General features: G+C 38.8%; 1 protein-coding gene across 1 annotated transcript in view; it reads right to left on the bottom strand.

The window, feature by feature from the left end:
• Positions 1–15,922, bottom strand: part of LOC105981279 (cadherin-related family member 3) — a 58,125-nt gene that overhangs the window by 32,025 nt on the left and 10,178 nt on the right. The window contains exons 5-6 of the mRNA XM_013010370.1: positions 2,714–2,808; positions 713–820 (exon numbers count right to left, since the gene is read on the bottom strand). Coding sequence (XP_012865824.1) covers positions 713–820; positions 2,714–2,808 — 203 coding nt within the window. The remainder of the gene's footprint in view (positions 1–712; positions 821–2,713; positions 2,809–15,922) is intronic.

Below are 15,922 nucleotides of genomic sequence, written 5' to 3'. Positions count from 1 at the left end.
CTGGCAAAAAGAAGGAGGAGGAGGAGGAGGAGGAGGAGGAGGAAGAAGAAGACTTTTCTATCTAGGTGCCTGTGGCACACACATGTAATTCTAGCTCCTCAAGATGCTGAGAACTAGCCAGGCCCTGGTGGCTCACACCTGCAATCCTAGCTACTCAGGAGACTGAGATCTGAGGATCATGGTTCAAAGCCAGCCCAGCCAGGAAAGTCCACGAGACTCTTTTCTCCAGTTAAACACCAGAAAACCAGAAGTGGCACTGTGGCTCAAGTGGTAGAGTGCTAGCCTTGATCTGAAGAGCTCAGGGACAGGGCCCAAGCCAGTAGTTCAAGCCCCATAACGGACCAAAAAAAAAAAAAAGAGGCTGAGAACTGAAGATTGCAGTTCAAGGCCAACCTAAACAGGAAAGTCCATGAGACTCTTACCTTTACCAAAAAGCCAAAAGTAGAGGTGTAGAACACAAACTTGAGCAAAAACCTAAGGCACAGTGAGTGAATAGACTTGGAGTTCAAGCCCCAGTTCTGACACATGCATATACAAACATACACACACACACACACACACACACACACACACACGTACACTCACAAAAACTTTTTTTAGGACTCTTACATCTTAAACGGTTGTTTACCCTTTGCTTGTTTTCCTTCTCCACATTAAAAAAAAGGCATTTTTAAGGTCAAGTTAAAATATATTTTATGTTTTATTGCCTTACCTGCAAGTAAGAGTAGGGTCCTTATTATTGACATTGATGAGGAAAATCTTTAGATTTCTGGAAGTAGACAGTCCTCCTGGATCAGCCACTTTAATGACCAATGAAAAGCTAAAGGCACACCCACAAGGAAAACAGCTCAGATTTTATAGTAACTAAATGGCTTCCAAAGAAACGGAATCTATGAGATTTAACTCGTCAATTTCAGCAATTGATTTATCTGGTTCAAGTGCCAGTCAGCTCAGTTATTTTAGCAGTTGGAAGTGGCTTACACTTTGTTAAGAAACAAATTAGTTAAACTGATGAAAGAGCAGGCAAGAACTTAGCAAAGTATCTATTAATCCCTATGAATGGCACAAAAAAAAACCCTCTGGGAATTCTTTTTGCATGGTGGAGCAGAGCTTGTAGCTGTGGAGCCTGTAGTGGGGTTCTTACCTCTTCAAACATTCACCTTGTTTTTTAATATTGAAAACTGTTAAGTTCAAAAGAAGCGTTTAAAAAACACTTCAAAGTAACTTAATAAGAAGACGGTTCAATGGTTAACACATTTTGATTTTAGTAGAGATGTTCAGGGATTTAAAGAATGGAGAGATGAGAAAAATAAAAGCTTCTATAACCTGGAACCCTTTCCTCTTGGCCAGGTATGCCAATTTGCTTGCATTATTACAAACTTGAACTCTGCAAATCCCGTATTCAATCCAGGAAACTCCTCAATCCTATTTTCATTGAAAGAGTTGCTCACCCCTTGAGCAAGAAATATTATTGTACTTTAACTTCAATAAACTAACCATTGGTGTAAAAATTAATGTTTTTCTCCCTTACACCAAAAAATGAAATCAATTCTCTCTTTTCTTCTTACTTTATAATTTTTCCTACAAATTGATATTTACAAGACAATTTTTTGTGTCGGTTGTGGGACTTGAACTCAGAGCCTGGATACCATCCTAAAGCAATTTTTTGCTCAAGGCTAGCACTCTACCTCTTTGAGACACAGCACTACTTCCGTTTTCTGGTGGCTCATGGGAGATAAGAGTCTCATAGACTTTCCTGCCCAGGCTGGCATCAAATTGTGATCCTCAGATCTCAGCCTCCTGAGTAGTGAGGATTACAGGCCTGAGCCACTTACTCCCAGTAACACATCCATGTTTCTGCACTGGAAAGTGCATTCACAATGTGAAGGCCCAAGCTTCCACTTCCCTTGGAACTTTAGTACTAAGGATGCTCCTTTACTGTTTGCTTTGTTGTTGCTGCTGATGCTGTTGTTTCACTTTTGTGATGGTGGTAGTAAGGATTGAAATCGGGGCCTTACGTTTACTGAGCAAGTGTGCTTTAGCACTTTTAAGCCAGTCCTTTTTAGTTTGTTTTCCAGATAGGGTCTCTTCCTTTTTGCTGTCCTTGAGCCTACTTCTTCTTCCCAAGTAGCTGGGATTACAGGCATGCACCACCACATCCAGCCCTGAGGATGTTATATTCCCAGGACATATTCCACTCTCAACTTTTACAACAAGGATGAGATGCAGGAGCAATTTGGTTGAGATGACCGAAAGGTCCATTTCTTTTCCTGTGAAGTACTTCGATGCAAAACATATAACTGAAAATGGTGGTCATAAAATCATTTTGAAACAAAAATATAGTAAGTTGAACTAGTGCTATTCACTTGGCAGACATAGAGGAAGAGAAAACATCACTTAGGTTTGCTTGCATAATGAATGAGCTCTGTGTTACATACAGAGAAGCCCCTGACCCATGCCCAGCATGCTGCAAACCCTAACACTCAAACAATCTGCACTATAGTTGAAAGCAGGTAACCCAGGGATGCCCATATAGCCACAGTCAGTACCAAAACCAGCAAGGGTGTAATTACAAGTTAAGTGCTGATTTTATGTCTTAGCCAATCATTTGAAAGGATCCTCACTTGGAGAGCACAAGTCAAGGCTGGCTGGGAGGAATATTCTCAGAATGGAACAATGGAGAGAGGACCTGCATTTCCCGTGCTGGATTTACCTTCTCATTTCACTCTCAAAATCAAAAACAGTGGCTGTGGAGATCGTTCCGATGCTGTCGATTGTGAAGCCAGAGTCCTTCGGGGAAATGAAGAACTGTTGATTGGACAGTAAAGAGAAAGAAAAATATTGCAGAGACATGACCTGTTCCCTGGCAAGATTTCTCCAAGTACCACGCCTGAAATCTTTCTGTGTGACTCACCCGCCACCCCCAAACCATGTTGGCTGATGATGACAATGACATTATGATAATGATGATGATGATGATGATGATGATGATGATGATGATGAGGATGATGATGATGATGGTGAAACTATCTTCCATTCTACCTATGCCAAGCTACATAACCTGCTCTTAAACATTAAGAATAAATTTTCCTGCCGCCAAGGGCTAGGGCTCATGCCTATGATAAAAAATAAATTTTCCTGCCAGGACTCGTGCCTCAAGAGGCATGAGGCTGAGATCTGAGGATCACAGTTCAAAGCCAGTCCAGGCAGGAAAGTTTGAGAAACTCTTTATCTCCAATTAACCACCAGGAAAAAAAAAAAGAAAGCTGGAAGTGGAGCTGTGACTCAGCTAGTCAAGTGCTGCCTTTGAGCCAAAAAGATAAAGGACGGTACTCAGATCCCAAGTTCAAGTCCCAGGACTAGAACAAAAGAAAAGCAGAATAAAATTTTCTAATCTCTTATATTCAGTTATTTATCTAATCCTTTCACTATACTCCTCCCAGAGCTAAAAGCAAAGGAGAAGAAGTTACATTTTGAGAAACTTGTTGACTGTTGAAAGACAACTCAGGGTTTATTCCTTTGCTATGATGGTGAGAATGGACTCTTTTGGAGCTGGGGAGAAGATGATCAAGCAACTCTACAAAGGAAAAAAGTCAACTACTGTTCATCTGATTTTCTATGCATGGGTATCAACAAAATTTTAACAAGGCATATTCTTTATTTTCTATTTTCTCTATTTTCATAGATAGATAGATAATAGACAGATAGATGAGAGAGAGAGAGAGAGTACTGGACTCTGAACTCAGAGTCTCCTATGTGTTAGGCAATTGCTCTATCACTTGAATCAGACTTTCAGATATTTTCACTTGTTATTTTTTCTAATGAAATCTTGTATTTTTTAAACCCAGACTAGCCTTGGACTACTTTCCTTTTTCCTGTGCCTCCTGTATAGCTAGAATTGCAGTCATATCATACCAGATCCAGATTTATTAGCTGAGATGGGAGTTTTACTAGCTTTTTGCATGAGCTAGCATGGAATCCTGATACTCTCCAATCTCTGCCTTCTGATTATCTGGGATTACAAGAATATGCCAGGTGCCAGTTGTTTTCTTAATGTCTTACTGACTTTGGATCTACACTAACTTATAGGTATTCTGTTAAGTGCTTCATATGTGTTGTTCTTTTTTAAATTTTCCAGTTCTATGGAACTGATACCATCCCATTTCACAGATAAGAACAATGAAGCTTAGAATATCCAAGTGCCTACCCCACCTATCTGAGCTCTGAGGGTTTTTTTATTTTGTTAATCACTTTACATATTGCTTTTCTGTTCTCCACACACAGCATCCCTGAGGCAAAGTTCTTGCCAAACAAGGCAGATGAAGTCAGGATTTTCCAGGGCAGATGAGATCAAATGATTAGAAAAGGCCAGGGTAACAAATCCAGGAGATGATTAATATCAAGAGTTAATTACACTGAGTGTGACAGACTTAATAACTGTGTACACCCAGGGATAATTTAACAGAGAAGATTATTAAACACAGAAGGACTACAAAGCAACCTAAAAATCATTTGGAGAAATTAGTGACCTTTAAGTGTATTGATTTTCTGATGAATCATCCCATTCTGATTAATTTTAATTCATACCTTCCCATTCTTTCTACCCATACAAGTAAGGTGGAATTGATTTCTGTTATATAGATCTGTAGAGCAATGTGCAAATATATCACATTCTTGGACATGAGAATAATGATGACCATGGCGGGGAGGGGATAGGATGGAAGATGACTGGTAGGTAATTAAATTACCCTAGAGTGCACACAAGCACAAGGTCTGGCTACATACAGATAGATCTGATTGTTTGAAAAAGAAACCCACATTTGTATTTGCAGCCATTCAAAATTTGCAGTTTCAAATTCAATCCAACATTACATAGTTGTGAGCAATTATTCCAGAATCTTGTATGTATTAGAGGGCTACATTTTGTGAGGTTTGTTTTTATTTCCAGAAAATGAAGTACTATCGTTAAGAAAATGATAGCACTGCTGTGAATTACTCTTCCCAATATTTAGGGGAGGTTTGGAAATGGTGGTTGCTAGGCAGCCGGGCCATTGCTAGAAAAGCCGCCTCCATGAAGGATTCCCTGTACAAGACAGCCATTGAGGGAAGAGATTGCAACTCTATTGGGCCAGGTAAGTTAGATTCACTGCCGTGGCACCTGTCCTCATCTCCATTTTGTCGACAGTGTCACCATCAAGGTTAGTGAAGAACTGTTTCAGCCATAATCATATCTACAGCAGCCCACGCCCAGGTTCCCAAGCGTGAGGGCAGATTGCAGCGGAACGTGACATTCACACAATCCACTGTATTCCCATCTCTGAAAAGGCTTGCTCATGACTATTTGCTCTCAAGAGTATCTGGAGAATTGGAAATGTCAGAACCCAACTTCCGGCCAAACACAGGAGGGGAGTTAGTACCTCCCAAGCTTGAAGCTTCAGGAGCAAAGCTCTAGGAACCACAGCTAGGCCTCAGTGCAAAGGCAAGGGAGTTTGCCACTCATTATTCTGTTTGTGTGCTCAGCTTTTTTCTCCAGTGAGCTCCCTCAACCTTCTAGATGATGCTGTGAGATTGATTCTTGTCTTAGTGAACCTAACAGGTGAGGAAATGAAGGCTAAAGGTGAGAAAACCTACACAAGAACATCTGATTAGCAAGAAGGTAAGGTGAAACTCAGACCCAGGAATTCTGATAGTAAATCCATTCCATACTAGTGCTGGTCTCACTGAAGATGGTTTTCCCAGCTGAAAAGCAGCATTTCTTTTTTTGGAAAAAATAAATTAGGTAATTAATTCATTATGTTGGCACTGGAGCTTGAACTTGGGGTCTGGGTATTGTCTTTTAGCTTCTGTGCTCAAGGATAGCATTCTACCACTTAAGTGACAGCTTGTTGGTGGTTACTTTGGACATTAGAATCTCATAGACTTTCCTGCCTGGGCTGGCTTTGAACAATGATCTTCAGATCTCAGCCTGTTAAGTAGTAAGGATTAAGGCCTGAGCCATTAGCACTCAGATTGTCCTTTTAGTTTTAAAACATGGTAACTAAGCTTAATTTTTTTTAAGTTTTTGGTCAGCACTGAAGAGTCTAGTTGGGTAAAGACAGAGTTGTAGAGCAATTCCATGTTACTTTTTATGTAGGAAGAGAAGTGAGAGAAGCAAGGGCAGTGGACAGGGAAGAAAAGAGATGGGGGCAGGAGGAAGGCAAAAGGAAACATATGAAATGGAGCCCTGAGATTGTCACACCTGAAAGTCCATCAAAGAAAGGTGAACAAGAAAAACAAAAAAGAAGAGTCAAAAGGGAAGGAATAAAAATAAGACTCTTAATTATTACAGGACATAATGTCTCATGCCTGTAATCCTACCTACTCCAGAGGTTGGCATCAGCAGGATCAATGTGAGGTGCCTGCCATGCCAAAGTATAAAGAGGTAGATCATAGTTCAAGCTATCCTGGGTAAAAACTAAGGCCCTATTCAAAAGATAATGAAGCGAAATGGCTGGAGGTATGGTTCAAGTGGCTGAGCACTTGACCACCTAGCCAGTGCAAGGCCTTAAGTTAGAACTCAGGAGTGTTATATAGTAGTAATAATTCTAGTCTTAGCTAACATTTACAGAATATTTTCTTCCAAGTATTATTCCAAACACTTTACTTTTTTACCTGATTTAATCCCCATGACAATCCTAAGGTATACCCTCAATTGCTTTATCATAAAGACTGCGATACAAAGAGGTCATGAGACTTACCCAGATTCACAAAACTAGACTGTGGCAAAGCCAAAATTTAGGCTATTTAACTTTAGAAGTCCTATTATGTTCATATATTTTATTTTCCATGGCTAATTTGGTCATCTGATTCAGGGAACTATTTCCTTACGGAAAATTAACAGAATATATGATATGGACTAAGTATTTTTAATGGGATAGTATCCTGTAATATTTAAAAAGCAAAAGTATTGCCTAGTCACTGTTTATCTATTAAATGTTTTATTAGAGAGAAACATGTATATGAAAATAGTTTCAAAATGAAAAGCAGATATAAACCCAGCACCAGTGGTTCACACATGTACGCATAGCTGTTTAGGAGGCTGAAGTCTAGAGATGGCACATCAAAGCTAGCCCAGGTCAAAAAGATCTGTGAAGCTCTTATCTCCAATTAGCCACCAAAAAGCCAGAAGTGGAGCTGAGGCTCCAATGGGTGAGCCTTGAGCCAAAAAGCCACTGAAAGCAAGAGGCCATAAGTTCAAGCCTCAGGACTTGATATTTCTGTTTGCCAGTCCTGGGGCTTGAACTTGGCCTGGGCACTGTCCCTGAATGGCTTTGTGCTCAAGACTAGCACCCTACCACTTTGAGCCACAGGACTACTTCCAGCTTTTTCTGTATAGTTTATTGGAGATAAGAGTCTCAGAGGCATTTCTGCCCAGGCTGGCTCCTAACTTTAATCCCGATGGTCCAGCTTCTTGAGTAGCTAGGAATACAAATATGAGCCATTGACATCTGGCTTAAAAATATTTTTAATAAAAATAAAACTCAGATATAATTGAAGACTAAACCTTCATTGTGTTAGTGTGGCCTTGCATCTCTCCCTGGGCCTATGTGAAAAGCAGAAACACTTTATCTTGAGCATTTTCAATAGCATAGAAACCATGGGTCTTAGTTTACCCTTGAAGATTCCAGGCTTCATACATTATTTTGCTACCCTCTTGCCTTCACTTTATAAACAATAAAAATAGTTTTCCATTAACATCTTTATTAGACTATAAGAGCTCTCCTTCTTAGAGCTTAAAGCCTGTATTTGCTTCCCATCTATTGTCTCACTAGCTAGCTGGAGTTTGAGAGCCGTACTCAATATTGTATCTACTTTGGGGGCCTAACTCAATGGCTTTACTTCTATACCTGTGTATCAGCAGCATATCCTGACATACTTTTGTGTTGCACAATTTAGTGATTTAGTCAGCACTTCTGCTCTGGTGGGCATAGAAGGGAAGAAAAGGACAAGGAAAAAGTGTGAACTCAAAAAAAAAAGTGTGAACCCTGATAAATGATGGCGTGGGAGCTCAGAAATGCTCCTAACTAAGAGGGGAGATGGGACTTCACATTCCTTCAGTGGTTAAGATTACTCCCCAGCCCCGGTGGGAATTCTAAATTTCCGGTTCTTCCTGTTCTTTCAGCCCGCAAGAAAATACCCATGATAGTAGTGAGTGGGGCTGGGAGCTAGATGCTCTACACAGACATGATTTACGAAGTTGTCACAGAGATCTTCCCACTGCTCTCTCTAAAACTTCCTTTGCTAAAGAAAGTGAAATACTTGTGTGGCTGAGTCAGGCAAGAAAGCAGAGTTACCTATTACACATTTACAAACCAATTACCTTGTACATAAGTAACATTAAGTTCCCATTCCATATTCTTTAAGAACTCTCACAACAGGTGAACTTCAACTCTGAATGGGCTGGCTAGGTCTTCCCAAAGTATAGTAGGGGGAGCTCAAGTAGTAGAGAGCTCAAGTTGGAGGAGTGCTATGTTCAATTAGTGATGCCTGCTATCAACAAGTAAAAAGGGACCACTGTATTCTCAGGCCTAGAGAGCTTATCACAAATATTAATTCCTGGGCCTCACCAGAGATTCTGATGTCTGTATTTGTTACAATACTCCCACTTGGATCTCCTGATGAGAACCATGGCTTCATTGTGAAAGACTGTGCTGGTCCTACGTAGTTCCAGGAACACTTTAAAATAGTGAAATCCATTCTTCTTAAAGTAAATATTTTACTACAATTCCTTTCTCAGTTTCATAAAAAATTTCTCTTCAAATATGAACCACAGAACATTTTGCCTGCTTTGTCTTGTCTTGTTGGACCTCCAACACAGTGTTATGGTTAAGTAGGCCAATGGCTCCAATCTTCATTTGCTTTGTGTGACTAGACTTAAATGATTGGATTATTTTCTCACCTCTTTCGACAAGCTACACTCAAACAACAAAGCAATAGCTTGAACCTACAAAAGATAGTATTGGAAGGTAAATAGTTGCACAAGTTACAAGGCAAAACTAGTCATTTGTTGTAAGATTGTTCCGTGTGGATTGTTTGTTGTAAGATGATTTCGTAACAATATGACTGTGGACTAAAGTATACTCCACGCTTGCATGCCATCTTGTGGAGAATTTTGCAAGATGTGTAATTCTGAAGCAAATACTGTTCCTCCAATATTTGTTAGGAGCCTAGCTCTGGTTTTTCTTCAATCATCTGCCCTGTGTGTGAAGAATTAAAGTTATTTTCTAGATAATTAAAGCTGTTCTTAAAAATCACTCTCTCCCAATTACCTACTTATTTCGAGCAAAATTGTTGTTAGCTTGACTAACCCAGATAATTGCCTCTATTCTCAAGTTGATTTGGCCAGTGTATGCCTAAGCTAAATGTTTCATCACATACTAGAACTTTCCAAGAATGTCATATTGCACAATTCGAATCATCCACTTTAATTTCTTGGCACAGGAAGAAATGAAATGTTTAGGTAAAGTTAGAGTAGATAGGACGACTGAGTATAACTCAGAAATCAATCTTTCCAACAAGTCTGCGAACACCTCCTAAAGATCTACCACAAATGGGTGCCAAAGCCAGTTGCTGTTTATATGAAGGCAAAACAAAAGCACAGCTAAGACAATTATACACTCCATGAATCTGAATGCCTTGCAATGCTCTTTGCAATGTTACATTCTCAAAACCTACAACACCATTTTTGGAACAGACACCAAACTATTCAAACAATGGGTGAAATGAGCAGGTCTGAGACAGTTTTAAACATGTTTTGCAGTAAATATGCTTTGGAAATTTTGGAAGTTATATTCAGTACCAAAACATTTTGTTTAGAGGCAACTTACAAGCTCCTTTTGCCTGGGCCTGTAAATACACTGAATGCTGGACAGTCAGATGTACCACTTTGCATCTATGCTCTTGGATCTGTGTCATTTTTGCTGCAGCCAAATATATTGGGCTCCAAAAAACAAAAATAATTCACTGAAACACCTATTGTGAGAAATAAGGAACACTGTTGTCCAGACAGGTGATTCCATCTTCTTACCACCTTGAAGAAAATAGGCAAAAGCTTCAGACCACTCACCCATTAAAAACTCCAGAGAAAAAAGACTGAGCTACCAGGTCATACCTATAACTTGGGACTATTTTTTATTGTAAAGGTGATATACAGAAGGGTTACAGTTACATAAGTAAGGTCTTTCATTTTCTCTTAGTTCCCTGCACCCCTGACTTCCCCCCTCCCCAAGTTGTAAAGTTTACTTACAACATAGTGGCTAGCAAATATCACTGTTGCATTAGTTCACCATTTGTCCCACTGTTTCTCTGATTCCCTTTCCCTTCTCCAGATCAGATAAACATATATAAGACAACGGGTACAGAAATCAAAAAGTGTCAACAGGGAATGAACCAAAGGGGATAAAAAGAAAGAAGATATAACTGAAAAACAGTACACTAAAAAACACTCTTATTGCTATTTCTTGGAGTTCATTTTGGTAGGCATCATTTTGTATGGGCATATATACAACAAAACTTCCTAAATAAGGATCCAGAAACACAACAAATCAAAGGAAGGCTGGAGGAATAGGACTACTTTAACCAGGCATGCCTTTCTCATCCCCCTGATTAGCTAACATTTGTACCTCCCAAACACGTCAGAAATGTTCTAAAGTAATGCCTTCCTTTCTCTGCCCTTCAACATGTGTCTCTTTGGCATATGAGGGTGAGTAGCAGACCTAATAGGGACTTCTGGAATTCAGGCCTAAAGCCTAAAAAAAACTGGTTTTAATTATAATCTCATTTCTTGGACAGTATCTCATTTTAAGGCTCATTTCACTGATATTATTTACACATGTCATAAACACCAAGGTATTATTTAGGAAAAAAGATGAAATCAATCTCTACTTTTCTGGATCATACATTCGTAAAAAGCATTATAACTTTTCCCATTATAACTTCATGAAGCATTTGTAAGTGATGATGTGTGCTTAGGGTTAAGAAAAGGTAGAAGGGAATTGTTTCTTTTCCAAGCAATATCCCCACATTGAATGCAAATGTTCTGGATCATTTCTATAGAAACCATGGCTAAGTAAGATCTTTTGGCAATCTCTCCCCAGAGACACTCCAAATTGTGCAGAAGCTATTCATGCACCAAATTACCATGACAAGAACAAAGATAGTAAATGGTGAGGCCACAGTGCTTACATGTCATACCATGAAACTAAAAGGCACACTGAAGAAGGCAGGAAGGATATCACTGCCCCAGATCCAAGCAACTCAGCACAGAGATGGACACCTTCCCCTTGAGGGAGGGAGAGAGAAGGTTTCAGTACCAGGAGCCAGCATGTGAACTCAGTGTTGGACAAACCCTTAAGTAGATATGGAACAAAGAGAGAGAGTAAAATGTTTTTAAATTAAAGATATTATAATTAACACTGTAGAAATACAGTCTTTAGAGTTTATTATGAACAAATATATGGATACAAATCTGATCATGTAGAAGAAATGGACAAATTACTAAATACAAAAACCTAACCAAGACTGAAATGATTAATAAAACTAAAGATAACCAGTACTAGGGAGGATGTGAAGAGAAGAGAACTCTTACACATGGTTAGTGAGCCAGTTATCGATTAGAACATCTACTGGAGAAATCAGTATGATGGCCTCTTAAAATTTTGAAATTAAGTCAACTAAGATTGTAATCCTAGATACTTATGAGGCTGAGACCTGGAGAATTGAGATCTGAAGCCTAGAGATGGAGAGTTGAGAAAAGCCTTGAGGATTGAGAGAAAGCCTTGGCTTTAAGTCCAAAGCCTTAAATCCAAGTCCTGGTACTGGCACAGAATAACAATGAATAGATTAATTAAACTCACTATCCAGCAATCTTTCCCCTGAGTATGTAGAGAAAGAAGTAAGATCAGTGCATTGGAAACCTGCATTCCTAAGCACACTGAAGCACTAGTCACAACAGCCAAGAAATGGCAACATTTCTTGTGTCCATCAACTGATGGCTGGGTAGAGAAAGCAGGGAACACATGTATTCTGAACTTCTCTCACATGAAAAAGAATGACATCTTGTTATTTTTGATCACATGGAATTAAACTAGAGAGCATTATATTCTGTGCAATAAGTCAGGCACAGAAAGATAAGTACTGTATGATTTCACTCATCTGCCAAGCCTTAAAATGTTGATCTCAGGGCTGGGAAGGTGGCTCAGTGGTAGAGTGCTTGCCTTGCATGCATGAGGCCCTGGGTTCAATTCCTCAGCACCACATAAACAGAAAAAGCCAGAAGTGGCGCTGTGGCTCAAGTGATAGAGTGCTTGCCTTGAGCTGAAGAGCTGAGAGACAGCGCCTAGGCCCAGAGTTCAGGTCCACGACCAGCAAAAAAAAAAAAAAAAAAATGTTGATCTCATAGATATTTAGAGTAAAATAGTGGTTGGATTGCCAGGGACCAGAGAGGGTGGGGGATGGAAGAAAGGCTGACTAGTATGTAGTAACAGACAGAAGCAAGAAGTTCAGAAGTACCATGGCAAAGCACAAGGGCTATATATAATAACATACTGCATGCTTTGGAAAGCAAAAGAAAGGAATTCGAAAGTTTTCACCATAAAGAAACGATCCTGAGGAGATGAACACAAATGTTATGCAATGTATACATGTATTAACTATTACATGGTATCCTGCTGATACACATATTTATGTTCTTGTATATTAGTTAAATGTAAATTTTTTAAAGAAAATCTTACTACAATCAGCAGCATTTAGTTTGGACATTAGAGCATCCATCTAGAAACTTCTAATAGCTACACTTTGCTGATCCAACCTTCTCTCATTTGTCAATAATTGTGGATTTGCAGTGAACTTCCCTTCCCACAATTCCTGGCATAAATCATGTGACCTAGGTCTAAGACCAAACATTCTGCCTTTGCCACATTCTCTGATTAAGGGCAAGCTTGCAAACCAATCAGAGGCACCTGAGATCTTAGGGAAGGAATTTCCATGCATTAATGCTTATTGCTAGGCTCTCCAGACTTAACTTCCTTCACTAATTTGTTTCCAAAGAAGATAGGGCAGGCCAAGGATCATGGGCCCTAGGGAAAACCTAACCCTATGTGAAATAAGCCTGATAGAAGTTACATGTATACATCACATGAACCCAGAATTCATCTATGCTGAAATCCCAGTCTATTTCCCTGAACTCTGCAGCTACTACAAACACAAATCTCATTTGTTTTTTGTTTGTTTGTTTTAGTGCCAGTCCCAGAAAGGGCTTGAACTCAGGGCTTGGGAACTATATCTAAACTATTTTGCCCAAGGCTAGTACTCTATCACTTGAACCACAGCTCCACTTCTGGATTTTTGGTGGTAAATCAGAAATAAGCCTTCCCAGCCCAGGATGGCTTTGAATCTCAATCCTCAGACCTCAGCCTCTTGAGTAGCTAGGATTACAGGTGTGAGCCACTGGCATCCGACTGCATCAGTTTTATCTTAATTGCAAACACAGAGTCCTAATATAGAATGAGTAATTCAGGCTCATGAGAAATAAAGAGATTCTAATTTTGCCTGAAAATATGTGTAGAAATGACATGGTGTAGTGCTTTTTCCTTTCTTTTCTCCTTCCTTTCTTCCTTCCTTCTACCTTCATTTAGTTTTATCTATATAATGTGTTTTCTCCTTGCCAGTGAAAAATAAAAATTCAAAATATAGATGTTATTCAAAAGACACCCTTTTTCTCTCCCAAAATGATTACCCTTAAAATAATCCATTAGACGCAGATTTACCACCCCAAATTGTAAAGCAAAAATTTACATATTCTGGTTTCTACTGCAATTGACTCATCTTTTTTCTCCTCTTTAGTGTTTGTTTTATAAGCTGAGCTATAAAATAGGAATATATAATTAAAATCCTCATACCCATAATTATAAGCTCTGCTGCAGTGTAATTGTTGAGCCTTTTGATGATTCCATCACTAATTACGCCCCTTAGAATTTCCAAATATCACTTTTCCATAAAAACCTGATCATTGTCAGCCTTCAGTCAACACACTCGACTGAACAAAAAGTATTGTTTATTTCCACATTTAATCTCTGGTCTAGGTTGACTTATAACTCTTATTTTAGCAAAGAGGGAAAATAATAAAACCATAGAAATAGACATAGATGTATCATTAAATGGTATATTTCTTTCTCTTTCAAGGGCTACCATAAAACTTCCAGAAATTGTTCCTTATTTGAAACTTTCAAAATATCTTTGGCAAGGTCCTAGAATGTAGGTTTAACAGATTGCTTCATTGTACTTAATACATAAAAATATATTAATAGACCCAATGCTAGTGATTCAAGTTAGTAATCCTAGCTACTCAGGAGGCTGAGAGCTGAGGGTCACAATTTGAAACTAGAGAGAGAGAGAGCAATGGAAAAGACCTGAAAGACCTGATAAATATTGAACAAGATAATTCTCTCCTCATACCTCTTGTTTAGAAGAGTCTACATTGTCCCAAAAAGTATGTTTTTTAAAGAAGAATTGAGATCATGAATTCAAACTTCCAAATTTACCTTTGATTAAAAAATAAGTAAAACAAGAAAAGCATTTCCTTTATGGCCAGAGATGTTGAACATTTCTTCATGCATCTACTGGCCATTTATCTTCTTTTGAAAAGTCTCTCTTTGAGCCATTAGCCCATTTATTAATTGGGCTGTTGTTTCTTGAGGGTTTATGGGGGATTAATTTTTAAGCGCTAAATATATTTTGGATATTAAGTTCTTGTCTGATACATAGCTGGTAAAAATCTTCCCCCATTCTTTGGGGCATTTATTTTGTTAGCTATGTCCTTTGCCATGCAGAAACTTTTAAGTTTGATGCAATCTTATTTACTCAGTCTTTCTTTGCTTTGCTGTGTTTCTGGATCTTTACTTAAAGTTTCAACCTGTGCCTATGAGCCCTAATGTTTTCCCTACCCCTCCCTTTAATATGTTCAGGGTGTTACATTGAGATCTTTAATCCATTTTGAATTGTTTCTGGTGCAAGGTGATCTATAAAGATCTAGCTTAAATTTTCTGCATGTAGATAGCCAATTGTTGAAGAGGCTGTCTTTCATCCAACCTGTGTTTTTTGCTCCTTTATCAAATAGTAGTTGGTTATAGGTCTGTGGATTCATTTCTGGATCATCTATTTTGTTCCATTGGTCCTCAGGCCTATTCTTGTGTCAGTAGCATGCTAAGGATAGTCTTAAGAGAGGAACACAAAGACGCAATACCTATGTGTATGTGATCATATAAAATAATATTTATCATATAAAATAATATTTATCAAGATTAACTCCAGGAAGTGGAAACAAGAGGGTTTTTTTCCTTTGTTGCTGTTTTTGTTTTCTTTTCTTTTTGTCTTATGTGTTCATTTGGGAGGGTAGGGAGGGTACAGAAATGGTAGGACAAAGGGTGAGCAAATGCAGCAGTGATACTCACTAGACACTATGTTGAAAATGAGCTCAAATGTTTTTTCTTTCTTGCTATTGTTTCTAACATATTTATAAGATGATTTTTTGTTGCTTTATATGTCCCTCCCCCACAGTATAACCCCTGTTTTCACTGTTTTTGATGTTGGTATTATTTGGGGAGGGGAAAGAAAAAACAAATTTTTAAAATAAGGATACAGGTGGACCCATTGCAACAATGAGATGTACAAGTTGTTATGTTGAAAAATGAACTTTACAACTTTGGTGGGGAGGGATGGGAGAGCAGGGATGGTAAGAGGAAACAAAAGAGGAGGCAACAATGCTTAATAAGAAATGTACTCGGGGCTGGGAAGGTGGCACAGTGGTAGAGCGCTTGCCTTGCATGCCTGAGGCCCTGGGTTCGATTCCTCAGCACCACATAAGGAAAAAGAAAAAAGCCGGAAG

The sequence above is a fragment of the Dipodomys ordii genome, unplaced genomic scaffold (genome assembly GCF_000151885.1).
Source record: "Dipodomys ordii isolate 6190 unplaced genomic scaffold, Dord_2.0 Scaffold12, whole genome shotgun sequence".
NCBI classification, from domain to species: domain Eukaryota; kingdom Metazoa; phylum Chordata; class Mammalia; order Rodentia; family Heteromyidae; genus Dipodomys; species Dipodomys ordii.
This window is presented reverse-complemented; position numbering and strand designations above follow the sequence as displayed.